We start from the raw sequence: 13,210 nt of genomic DNA on the forward strand, positions 1-13,210 counted from the left end.
AGTACCCTGGTGGCCGAGGAGACTCTGATTCCCCCTCCTGCTCCAAATGTCTCAAGAGGAACCCTACAGACTCCCAGTAACTCCGAAACCTTTTACACCAGGGATCTCTACTGCATCCAGATCCAGGTTTCTTGGCCCTGACTGCATGGAAACAAAGGATAAAACTCAGAAAAGAAGGACTATCAGAGGGAGCAATCAACACACTATCATCCAGAAAGATGTCCACCTATTCCAAATACAACAAAATCTGGGTATAAATTTTCCAGCTGGAGGTCTGAGAAGTTCGGATCTTCTTTCTCTATAACTGAAGTTACCATTTTAGAATTCCTCCAGTCGAGACTGGAGGCAAGCCTCAGTACCTCTACTCTGAAATGTCAGATATCGGCGATTTCCACTTACACAGATACACAGTGATCATCTTCTCCCTTGATCAAGAAATTTTTCAAGGCCCTAAACAGAATTTGTCCTCTCCGTGGGACCTATCCCTAGTGTTGGACGCACTAACTAAAGCTCTTTCGAACCTTTGGAGGACATCCCGCTCAAGATCCTAACACTAAAAACAGTTTGTCTACTTGCTATATCCTCGGCTAAAAGAGTTGGAGAACTTCATGCTCTCTCATCTAAAGAAAACAAAATCAAATTCTTCCATGATAAAGTCACTCTGAAAACTCAAGACAACTTCGTTCCAAAAGTAGCCACTAAATTTCACATCTCAAGACATAATGCTACCTTCCTTCTTTGAAGATCCCAAGAATGAAGAAGAGAGAAAACTCCATAACCTTGACGTGGTGCGATGCTTAAAGTTCTATTTCCAAAAGGTATCAAGCTTCAGGAAATCTGAAAATCTTCTCCTCTTCGGATGTCCCAGAAGATGTATGGGGGCTTCCAAAAAAGTGGTCTCTTCATGGAATGCATCTAAATGGCCTACTCCTCTCAGACAGTACCTGGGCCATCTTCAGTCAAAGCACACTTCACCAGAGGTATAGTGGCGTCTTGGGCCCTCCATGCCCAAGTACCAGAGGATGGAATCTGCAAAGCAGCAACTTAGAAAAACCTACACATCTTTTCAAAACACTGTTTTGACGTCTATTCTAAAAACCTAGCTGGATTTGGGCACAGTGTCCTTTCAGCAGCTACAAATAAAAGTTTCTCAGTAATCCCTCCCTATGTGTATTGCTTTGTAAATCCCCTTATTGGCCCACTGCCATTGTATAAGGACAGGAAAACAAAAAATCTTAACATACTTACCATGATTTTCGTTTCGCAGACTGGAGCATGGCAGTGGGCAGGGGTTTCCCTCCCTCTTAGGGGGTTTTGGCTCCAGTCTTTGAGATGGGTGCAGGGAGGACCCGGAAGTGCTTTTATTGAAATTCCTGTGCCGCCTTCCGGCAGAGGATTTAGCCCCTTATTGGCCCACTGCCATGCTCCAGTCCAGGAAACGAAAATCACGGTAAGTATGTTAAGATTTTCTGTTATCCTGTTACCTTCCCATTGTTCTGTTGATAGGCTGCTGGGAGGGAAAGGGAGATGGGTAACATCACTTTAACTTGAAGTACAGCAGTAAAGAGTGATTGAAGTTTATTAGAACAATCACATAACTAACTAACTAACTAACTAACATGTCCAGCCCCGTGTCAGATTTCAAAATTAAATATAAATTTTTTTTTAGTTTTTTGAAAAATGGATTTCAGTCCAGAATTCTGCTGCAGCAGCACTACTGACTGATGTCATGTTTTCACATGAGAATCCCTTTAAATAAGATTTTTTTTGCATTCATACACAGCATTAAAAATCATGAAATTTGGCTCTGTACACTAGAGTACTTGCTTGTGTATGAGACCCTCAGAAGGAAAATTAGCCAGATATCAAACAAGTTTGAAAATCCCGTTGGACATTGGCCATTTTAGCGTAGAGGTAGGTGTCACTTGATGGGTTCTCACCAGGCCAACAGTCGGATCAGTCCACCTTGTGGGCGGCCAAATCAAACGGGGGATCTGCTCACTTGGTGACCTCTCCAAACCAGCCTATATCAACATGTATGGGTAGCTTTACAGTGCAGTTTGGGGGCTCTTTCACTGGCATTAATAGGAACCAGTTTAAATGGCACATTATCTAAATCCATCTAAAGCAAGAAGGTAGCCAATGGTAGTCTTTTCTGTGTATTGCATTTTTATATAGATAGATTAGATATAGATAGATTAGATATAGATATAGATATAGATAGATAGATAGATATACTCTTTGCTTTCATTATAGTAGCAATGGATATACTCATTTCATGAATATGAAATTTGATCACCCACTGCTGTTCTGGAGGCTGGTTGGACAAAGCAGCAAAAGCTGAAGACTGATTAAAAAATAAATAAATAAAAATCCTGATACTTCTTAATCAGTAAGGCACCAGTTATATTGAATGGAAATACTTTAAGCAACCACTTTAAATGACCTTTTATTTAAAAAAAAAAAAAAAAAAGTTCAATAGAAAATGTAATGAGGACAATTCCGCAATGGGTTTCTTTCCGGTTTGACATGATGGCAATACTTTCAGACATCTTGAACTAATGATATTGTGCATCTCGACTACCATGGGCTCACACAGTGTGTTTCCAGGCACACAATGCCCAAAAATACAAGTCCATCAAACACCTGCATAGGTGCAACCAAACAATTTCAAACAGATTTATTTGTCTTAACATTCATTTGATAAGCCAAAAAGCTTCACAGTCCCTGCTTCACGGCTGTTGTCATATTTTCCATCTTTATCGTCACAGGCAAAAGCTAGTAGATATTTTTTAGGATGCCAGGCCACTGTGAATGTAGGAGACTCACACTGGACTTCACAAATCCGTTCTCCTGAAAAATAAAACGCTAATCAGTATTTTAAGGCAGGAATGCATACGAGACAAATTTGCAGAGCATACATTTCCTCAGGAATAGCAATATTAGTTCACAACTCGTCAATAAATGTATGTATGTATGTATATATATATATATATATAAATATATATATCTATATATATATATATATATATATATATATTCGAATTCTAAGCATTTAAAAAGAAACAATGAGATCATGCATCATCATGCATGCAACACAAATGTAGAAAAGTAGAAATCAAGTTTTAAAAAATAAATAAAATGGAAAACTAAGTTTAACAGGGCAGAAATGCAACAGCCCAATGCAACAATAGCCCTTTAGCAGTAAAGATGAAGATCTTAGCCTGAACATGTATGATCTGAGCATGTTGGGGACACTTCTAACTGCTGTGACAACTGTAATGTCTTGATCATTATTACAACAGAGATGCTCGACCCGTAGGCTGGTACAATACATTCAATAGATAAAATGGCATTTCTAGCCAGATTTATTTTTTGGGTTTAGTTCTTCAAAAAAAAAATTAAAAAGAAGAGTACCGCACAATGGTTTGAAGAATTTAGGGACCCCCCCACCGAAGACTATGTGGCTGTTTAGTACAACAATAAATGTTAGGTGTTATCTTGTTAAGGCTCTCCCATTTATTTTTCATTAGTAACACAGATTCAGCATGTAATAGAACCTAGTTAATGCCTATTTAATCACATATAAACCACTAGCTTAAACCACCAGCTAGTCCTGCATGAGATCTAACAAAATTCCATTTCTTTTTTAAACACTTTCTTTCTAATCAAATAATGATGCACATAAGTTTTAATGGAACTTGCCAGGTTTGATCTCCTCCTGTGAACAAAATAATATTTTCAGCCTGAGTTTAATAAAATCACCCCCTTTTTGTTCAAAAGGAAAAACAAATCTGTATAACGGAAATGTCCCTTTAAGAAGGAAGACCAATAAGTTGGACTTTAAAACACTTAGAGGGTTATTTAGCAAAGGTCGAATGTTCGTTTTTTATACCCTGAATGAACTCACAACTCGAAAGGTTTCTTATTTAAGAAAAAAACTTGAATGGAAAAAACCTGAAAGCTCCAATTAAGCAAGTATTCGGGAGAAAAAAAACTTGAATCGGGCAAAACCCTCAGAACATAACGCGAACATCATGAAGGCTATTAACATCTTCAAATGGTTCAAGGGACGTCTGCCATTGACTCCTACATGACCGTGACAGGTTTTAGATGGTGTATTTTTGGATTCAAGCTATTTCCAGGGTCAAGATAACTCGAACCTTAATAAATAACCCCCTTAATTTCTCATATCTCATATAACCAACCAACTTATTCAAAAGGCAGCTTACAACTAAAACAAACAAGGGAAAGTTGTGCTCACCACTAATTTTTAAAACCATTAGGTGAGGGTGCAATGAGGCTGTGACCACAAAATACATATAGACAAATACAAGAGGTCCTCTGCACTCAACCCATTATCAGTAGCAGTATTCACAAAATGTCTCTGTCTTAAATATATTGATAATGGGTTGAGTGCAGAGGACCTCTTGTATTAGCTTACAACTAAACCCAAAAATGGATTCTTACCAGTCTCTACATGTGCAATGTCAATAAAATGATCTTCAGATGCAGAGGCTAGCATTTTACCATCATAGCTGAAGCTCAGAGTCCTGACAGGCCAGTCCAATCTGTTGAGAAAAATGACAGGATTAAAAAAAACTGCATCAGAAAAGCGTTCCTTATTGCTGCTTGCTATACATGTCTAGTGTTTTTGCTACCTGCAAGCAACCAATTTGCATTACTTCTTACTTTAACGTGCTTCCATCATCTAAAAGCTGGCTGTGCCATGATTGTGTTTACAAGTTAAAACAAGCACAAATTCAGCTAAATACATGCATAATAAATATGTCCATTATATATATCAAATGATGTGAACATAAAAATCATAATGACTAAAAACCCATATAATAGTAAAGTCGTCATGGCTAAAACTAAAGTTTAGGCATTGCTAAACTTTATTGTGTTTCCATAAAAAAGCTCTTCTTATAATAGCATAACTGTATTAGAAGGACAAAGTGCAGATAAAATGTTAGGAACAGCACTGTTCCCATAATAACCAACTGTCACATAACAGTTCTTGACACAAGTGTAGCAATATACTTAATAAATAGCAGACTAAACATGGCTGGTCTGCCTACTCTGACATAACATATTGTGCATGTAACGATCTATTCATTAAAGGGGTTGTTCATGTTGGAGCTAACTTTTAGTATGAAGTAGAAAGTGACATTCAAAGCCAATCTGCAATTAGTTTTAATTTTGACCTGTGACGAGTGGTTTGTCAGTTATTTAGATTTTTACTCAGCAGTTTTCCAGTTTGCAATTTCAGCATGTTTGTTGCTAGGGCCCAAATTACCCAATCAACCTTGCACTGATTTGAATAAAATATCGGAATATGAATAGGAGAGGGCCTTAATAGAAAGAGTAATAAAATGTAGCAATAACAATAACTATGTTAACTTTAAGGGTGGTGGCAGACATTGAGATTAGTCTCCCAATGAAAAATCTCTACTGCTGGTGACTAATCTCCCCAAAATGCCTTCCCGCTGCAAGAATACGAATTGCCGGCAGGATGGCATACGAATCAATTCGGATTACCAAAGTCACCCAAAGTTTCCTTGTGAGGCAACTTCGGAAATCTGAAGCGATTTGTATGCCATTCTGTCGGTGACTCCTATTCTTGCAGCGGGCAGGCATGTCGGGAGATTTGTTGCCTGCAGTAGAGAAGATTTGTCACTGGCCGACTAATTTCCCTGTCTGTCACCACCCTAAGAGCATATGTTTTTAGATGGACTCAGTGACCTCATTTGAAAGCTGAAAAGTAGTCAGAATAAAACAGCAAATAATTCAGAAACTATAAAGAATAAATAATGAAGACAAACTGAAAAGTTGCTTAGAATTGGCTGTTCTATTACATACAACACATTAACTTAAAGGTGAACCACCCCTTCAGTAACTCTGTGCAACTTGCAACTAGGAGTAGGTAATGTGACCAGATCTTACCTGGAGAAACAGCGAACACACACCAGCTCATCTACATCCCAAAGACTGACCAAAGCATCCGCACTGCCTGTGGCAAAATACTTTCCTGTGGGGTCAAACTTTATGCAGATGCAATTGGAAGGATGAGCATTGATTGATTGTATAGGCTTCAGCTCAGGGTAACTGAAAGTGAAATGGATGTCTGATGTAATCAGTAAAATACATAATTCAAGAAGGGTGCACATAAGATCCTATACAACCACATAACAGTATTATAGCATTTAATGTTGTCATTACAAAGAAATAATAAATTACACAGTTTAAAGATATTCTAGGCCAGTGATCCCCAACCAGTGGCTCAGGAGCAACATGTTGCTCACCAATCCCTTGGCTGTTGCTCCCAGTGGCCTCAAAGCAGGTGCTTCTTTTTGAATTCCTGGCTTGGAGGCAGGTTTTATTTGCATAAAAAACAGATGTACTGCCAAACAGACCCTCATATGGGCTGCCAGTCCACATAGGGGCTACCAAATAGCCTATCACAGTCCTTATTGGGTATCCCCTAGCAACTTTTTCATGTTGCGTTGCTCCCCAACTTTTTTATATTTTAATATGGCTCACTGATAAAAAAAATAAAAAGGTTGGGGATCCCTGTTCTAGGCAATATACATGAGTGGTAGTGATACAATATCACAGATGCAAAATATTAAAGGCAGTTAGAAAACCCACCCCACAGGCAAGGATTTAAAGCACATATCTATCTCAATGCTCAATTAGAAATATTTTATTTGCTTTGAGTATATTTCAAAAATAGTGTATTTGTAAAATACCAGGTTTGGGCCAGATCACAAGAACCTATCTTAACCTTCAGTACTCGGATTAACGAGAAGGGATAGTGAGGTGCTGAGCCTCTTTGAATTGACAGGATTATAGATTTTTTATATCCTGTGACTTCTTCCATTGTATAAACTCATTGTGTACTGTGAAGGTAAAACTGTTACAAGCAGTGGATGGGGTCTTTGAAGTTTGATATAACCTGTAACCAATACGAGGGACAGAGAGGTGCCAAGTGTCTTTAATAATCAATAGGCAGGGATAGCATTATTTTCTTACTACCCCATCATCTCTACTTGCTTCCTACTATGGAATAAGCATGCTATTTTTATTCATATTTTTGGTACAACTTGATTTTAAAGATATGAATTAAAGGTTTTACCTTGAATTGGCTTATCCTCTAGCCTGTTTACCAATGGATTGGTGCAGTTCTCTATGGTGTCTTTTGTAACCACATATGATTCTTTGTTACATTAAGGCAGGGATCCCCAACCTTTTGAATCCGTGAGCAACATTCAGAAATAAAACTAGTTGAAGAGCAACACAAGCATGAAAAATGTTCTTGGGGCGCCAAATTAGTGCTGTGATTGGCCATTTGGTAGCCCCTATGTGGACTGGCAGCCTACAGGAGGCTCTGTTTGGAAGAACCCCTGCTTTTTTATACAACCAAACCTTGCCTCCAAGCCTGGAATTCCAAAATAAGCTCCTGCTTTGAGGCCACTGGGAGCAACATCCAAGGGGGTTGGAGAGCAACATGTTGCTCACGAGCTACTGGTTGGGGATCACTGCATTAAGGTGTATGTACAGCCAGTTTAACGTTTGTGAGGACATTTGTTTAATAGCTGAACAAATGCACATTCACACATACCCACGCATTTTAAAAGATAAAATTCATTTTATTTCTCTCCAGTAACCTAAATCAACTCAGTGAAGTCATTGCATGCAAAGCCAATAAGATTTTACCTCAGAATGCTGATGCAGCCAATCCCATTAGTGAGAAAGAACATATTATTGTCATTGTTCCAGGAGATTTCATTGACCTCAAACTTGAACTGCTCTTCTCCTTTTACACGGTGAGTTTTTGCATCTATGAAGGTGACCACGTCATCTTTGTTGCCCACTGCAATTGTCTGTCCATCTGGGCTCCAGCAGATGTTAATATTTTCCCCTGCAATATAGTTTTAAAAAGCAATGCTTGAAATGCTATATTAAAGGTGTGCTAACCTCAAAAAATCATTTGATGTACATTATATCCGCTTCCCTGAACAGTTTTGAAATTTACATTAATTTTCTGTTCTAAAGGTGTGGTTAACCTTTAAGTTAACTTTTAGTAAGTTTTAAATTCCAATTATCCGTTTTTGAATTATATGCCTTTTTTGGACTCTTTCCAATTCAAATGGGGGTCACTGACCCCATCTCAATACAAATGTATTGTTATTGCTGCTTCATATTACTCATCCTTTTATTCAGGCCTCTCCTATACATATTCCAGTCAATGTATGGTCTATCTAGGGTTATTTGGACCATAGCAACCAGACTGCAGAAAGTGTAAATAGGAGAGCTGCTGAAAAAGCAGAAACATTTAAAAACCACAAATATGACAATTGCAAATTGTCTAAAGAATATCATTCTACATCATACTAGAAGTTAACTCAAAAGTGATTGTAAACTCAATCAATTACTACTGGTCACGAATGACTAAGGCAGTGATCCCAAACCCTTGGATGTTGCTTCCAGTGGCCTCAAACCAGGTGCTTATTTTTGAATTCCAGGCTTGGAGGCAAGTTTTGGTTGCATATAAACCAGTTATACTGCCAAACAGTCTCCTGTAGGCTCCCAGTCCACATAGAGGCTACCAAATAGCCAATCAGTCCTTATTTGGCTCTCCAAGAAGTTTTTGCATGCCTGTGTTGCTCCCTAACTCTATATTTTTGAATGTGGCTCACAGGTACTAAAGGACTAAGGGGTTGTAAATACATGGGCAAACTGTGATATGAACTCACTGTGACTTCATACTGCAGTGCCACTCATTCAACAGACTCTCTCCTGCACCATGCTCCCCCCCTCAGTGAAAGAAAAGATTGCAAGTCTCTCAAGTTATGAAGTATCGAGCATAATAATTTGTTCAGAGTGATGGGTCAGTTTTAGGATGTTGGTGTTATCCTGTGGCTGCAGTGATATCCATGAATACACATTCTGCTTGTTTGCATAGAAGACTTCCAACATGTGACTTGTTAAAAAATGTTTCAAATATGAAGGGAAATGAACCGATTGCAATGGACAATACATACCCTTAGTACTAATAGTTGAGATGCATTTTCCATTTCTAACATCCCAAATGCGTATGGTCTTATCTCCAGATGCGGTGACAAACAAGTCTGGATTGTAAGGATGCCAGCAGAGTTGGTCTACACTGTCCCCATGCCCACGGTAGTTATTTTCTTTGGTCTAGAAGTAAAAATAAATACAGAATGAAAGCAGAAATGCATGGTGAGTTGGGTAGCACAGTGTTTACCAAAATGGGGAAAGCTTTTTTAGATTCCCGATTCTGCATCTTGTGACACTTGGGGCAACGCAGAAAACATTGTTATAAGGAAGTCCCTGCTGTGCGTATGTTTTTTTGGTTTACCTTTATTGCCACTATTCTCCATGATGATTGAACATGCAAACTTGCACCTCCAACAACAGACTTTTTACTGCACGGTTCATGAGAAATTATACATTAGTGATAAGCACCTAAAGGGGCACAGATAAATATTGTGATTTCATTGCTCCATAACCAGGTGAGACGGAATGTAGGGAATACTGTCATTCTTTTGTATAATTATTAGTCTGTTTTATTGATTAGCACAGCATTCAAATTGGCCCTGCCCCCTAATGATTTCTATTAAAAGACGTTATGGTCTAAGTAGGCATAAACTTGGCCATAAAATTCGAGATCTGCTTATCTCACAGGGTGGCCAAAAGAGTAGCTCTCTGCCCAACTGCCCACCCACCAGATTGGGTCAATTCTAATGTTGTCTCAAGGGGCAACAATCTGATCATACTGCAAGCCTACACAGACCCATTGGGTGAGGAGTACATCAACATGCCTAAGCTCAAACCTGTCCAACATGTATCTGGTTGATCCTCCAGATATTGAGCGGGCTGTTGGAAAGCCCCCAGACACAGGCCAATAATGACTGGAGTGTCAAGTCAGTAGAAAACAAAGAGATGTATTTGCACATGACAGAAATATAGAAAATAGAGGAATGACATAATTGAATGACACATTTTTAACCTCATGATGGGGTCTTCATAAGGGGCCTTTTTTTACAATCTTGGCATGAATAAAAAACACCTCATTGGATATCCATTGGACGGCTGTATATGACATACCTGTATCTGCTCTTTATTACAATAATTTTGGAGTGTTCAGATCTTTGTTTTCCGATTATTGTAGCTGGGGATGATTATGGGTCTTCCCCCTTTAGGATATTAACCTAATTTCCAGTTATTTAGATTCTCATAGTAAACTTTTGGAGTGCTGCTAATATTGGACCATGTATTATCTTAAATAAAGCTATTAAATGTTGTGAGCTGCAGCCCCTGAAAGAACACAATAGTCCCCTAATCCCTGGACCTCCTAACAATGCTTAAAGACAGGTACAGGTAAAAGGTTACTGCAATATGAACTTCTCTGACTCTCACTAGTTCAATCCCCAATTTCAATGAAAGATTAATCCAACAGTGTGGGTAACCTTTATGTAATTCAATATTCCACTTCTCCGTTATTTATATAGCAACAACACATTTCATCGTCCTTAATAAGAGATCATTTGTGTCAGTCTCTAACCCAGTGACGTTAACAATCTAAGGGGTCCAATATGTGCACAAAATATAGACAAATTTGTCACCAAATATGTTTTCGCCAGTTTACTAACCTGCGGTAAATATAAATTTGTGAATTTTCTTGCGCAAAAATGTTTTTGCCAGTTATCGCATTCCCTGAAAATAATGCTACGTACACATTATGCGAAACAGCGAAATGTGCAAAAGACTAAATTATTAAGTATTTTTTCGCCAGAAAATTATCAAAGGGCATGAAATATCCCATAATACTTTTTTTTTTTTACCCATCATTCTTTGCTGACAGGAGAGAGATCTGTAGTTATTGCTGACAGGATGTTTTGGCTTCTGCTTCTATCTGTTGCAACAGCAGCAGTTTAAGCTCAGAGGCGTATTATTGGCAGCGAGCATCACAGTCCAAGGATTCGTCAGCCTCTACGCTTTTTTGGTTTCATTGTGATTGGCTACATTAAACTGTGCATTTCTATGAAGCAAAGAGATTGACTGGTGTGATTCTCATATGATTCTCTTGGGTTTATATGATGCATACATGTTTGATTGGTGTTACTCTGGTAATGTTGTTGGATGGTATAATCATCAGTCAATAAAGTTTATGAGTTTTGAAGATGCATTTCTGGTCACATTAAAAATTGCCATGATAACCGCCATAAAACAAGACTATTTTATAGCATAAATATTCGCAAAAACGTAATTTGTCACCAGAAAATTTGCAACTCGCTAAAATTACCGCTAACGTAAGATGGTTCGTTAACGTAGTCACCGCAAGTGATTGCAACGACTTCTGAGCGCATCGCTGTTTAGTAAACTATAAAATATTCTGGCGGAAAAGTATTCTCAGCGATAACATACAGAAACTTAAAGTCAGATTTACTGCACTTTAGTAAATGGACCCCTAAGATATACAAAGTCCCTGCACATGGAGACAGTAGTTGCCAACAGCAGGGGACACAGGGTGATCTGCATAATGAATGGCCATGCCAGTCTCTGCCTGTACTTCACATTAAATCAGTGATTGTACAGTTATTAAATGCAGCAAAATCCCTGGATGCTAAACTAAACGTGGGAATACAATTCACTGGCCCTATGCTAAGCAGCGCTACATTAAGGTCTGTTATAGGGAAAACAATCCCCGAAATACGCCTGGTTCCAATGCTGTGCTCCGTGATCTCCGTCTCTTCGAACTGCACCTATTACTCACCAGCCGGTCCTTCTCTAGGACAAACACGCTCGCGGTCTTGTCGAAGGATCCCGATGCCAGTCGCCTCCCATCGCAACTCCAAGCAACCGAATGAACCTTTGCACTGTGCGCCGAGAACTCTCGGGTCTTATTATTGGTTTTAAAATACTCTTGAATCTCCTGCGCGGACATTGTACTCAACCGGAAGACACGACCAGAGCAGACTTCCGGCTCCGCGTTACCTTAGCGATATAGCGTTAACTTCCGGATTAGAAGATCTACGCATCTGTTATACTTATAGTCCCGATATCTCAATAAAGTGACTGTTTTGTTTACATTTATGGTTGTGATACGTTTGTCCAGCACGTACAAATAAACTGTATGTTGGCAAAAAAAAAAATGCCATTATGTATGAGAATTATATCTATTTTCTTGTTCCACAGAGAGCCAGGAATGACATTTGACAGGCAAACTTTTGTTTGTTTTCTTTGTGCAAGAACATTTTATTCTCCACATCTTTTCTTTAATCTGCTTTGCAAATGTGCACTGTAGCCCAATGTCAGTGGCATTAAAACTGTAGTAGAACTTCTGAAGGAAACACACCAGTGTAACCACTGTAACATTATGTAATATTTACATACATACAAAACCTCTTATTATTGAGGAATGATTGCTACTTTAATAAGAAAGGAGGGTTTAGCAAGTTCTAGTCCAGCTGCAAGGAAAGAACCCTGGTATAAATATCCAGTGGCAAAATATTGCAAAATTTAATATTTTATAGGCAACTAGGTTTGCCACCCTTTCTGGAATAAAATATATTTATCTTTTTTTCCCTATTAATAAGATTGGGATCAACCATCATTTTTACTGGCCAGATGGCAACCCTATAGCATACCTCCCAACTGTCCCTTTTTCGGAGGGACAGTCCCTCTTTTGACAGCTCAACCCACAGTCCCTCATTTGTACTGGAAAGTCCCTCTTTTCTGTGCACTGAACAGCCAGAAAAAGAAACAAAGTTTCTCACTTAATTGGCTTTTAGCAGAGAGCCCAGAACAGCTAGCAGGTGCAAATAAGATACTTTGTAACAATTTTGAGACACAAAAACACAGTTTAGATAAGGAGAAATATTTTCAAACTTTCATAACCTGCCAAATTTTGTAAAACAAACATGGTAGTTAGGGGGTGTGGCTACAAAAATGTGCGGAAAAAATTTTTTCTCCCTCTTTTTACTTCCAAAATGTTGGGAGGTATGCTATAGGCACATAATTTGAGAAAAATTCATGGGGAGCAGGGGGTGTGGCAGTTTGCGCGCCGCTTATTCCCGGGCAGTTCCGGGCGTACGGAGGGGGGCGGGGGGCCCGGCTGCGCGTCCTGCGCCAGGGCCGCCCCCCTCTAGTTACGTTTCTGCATTTTAAAATATAAGGGTCG

General features: G+C 38.9%; 1 protein-coding gene across 1 annotated transcript; it reads right to left on the reverse strand.

The window, feature by feature from the left end:
• Positions 1-2,436: 2,436 nt before the first annotated feature.
• On the reverse strand, positions 2,437-12,044 carry thoc3.L (THO complex 3 L homeolog). Its single transcript, XM_018252196.2, has 6 exons — positions 11,804-12,044; positions 9,048-9,204; positions 7,720-7,924; positions 5,947-6,108; positions 4,471-4,571; positions 2,437-2,853 (listed from the first exon to the last, which is right to left on the reverse strand). Exons 1-6 carry the CDS (start codon positions 11,972-11,974, stop codon positions 2,690-2,692), a joined length of 960 nt encoding a protein of 319 aa, XP_018107685.1. The 5' UTR covers positions 11,975-12,044; the 3' UTR covers positions 2,437-2,689.
• Between the last annotated feature and the right edge of the window lie 1,166 nt (positions 12,045-13,210).

This window comes from Xenopus laevis, chromosome 3L, assembly GCF_017654675.1.
Source record: "Xenopus laevis strain J_2021 chromosome 3L, Xenopus_laevis_v10.1, whole genome shotgun sequence".
In the NCBI taxonomy this organism is placed as follows: domain Eukaryota; kingdom Metazoa; phylum Chordata; class Amphibia; order Anura; family Pipidae; genus Xenopus; species Xenopus laevis.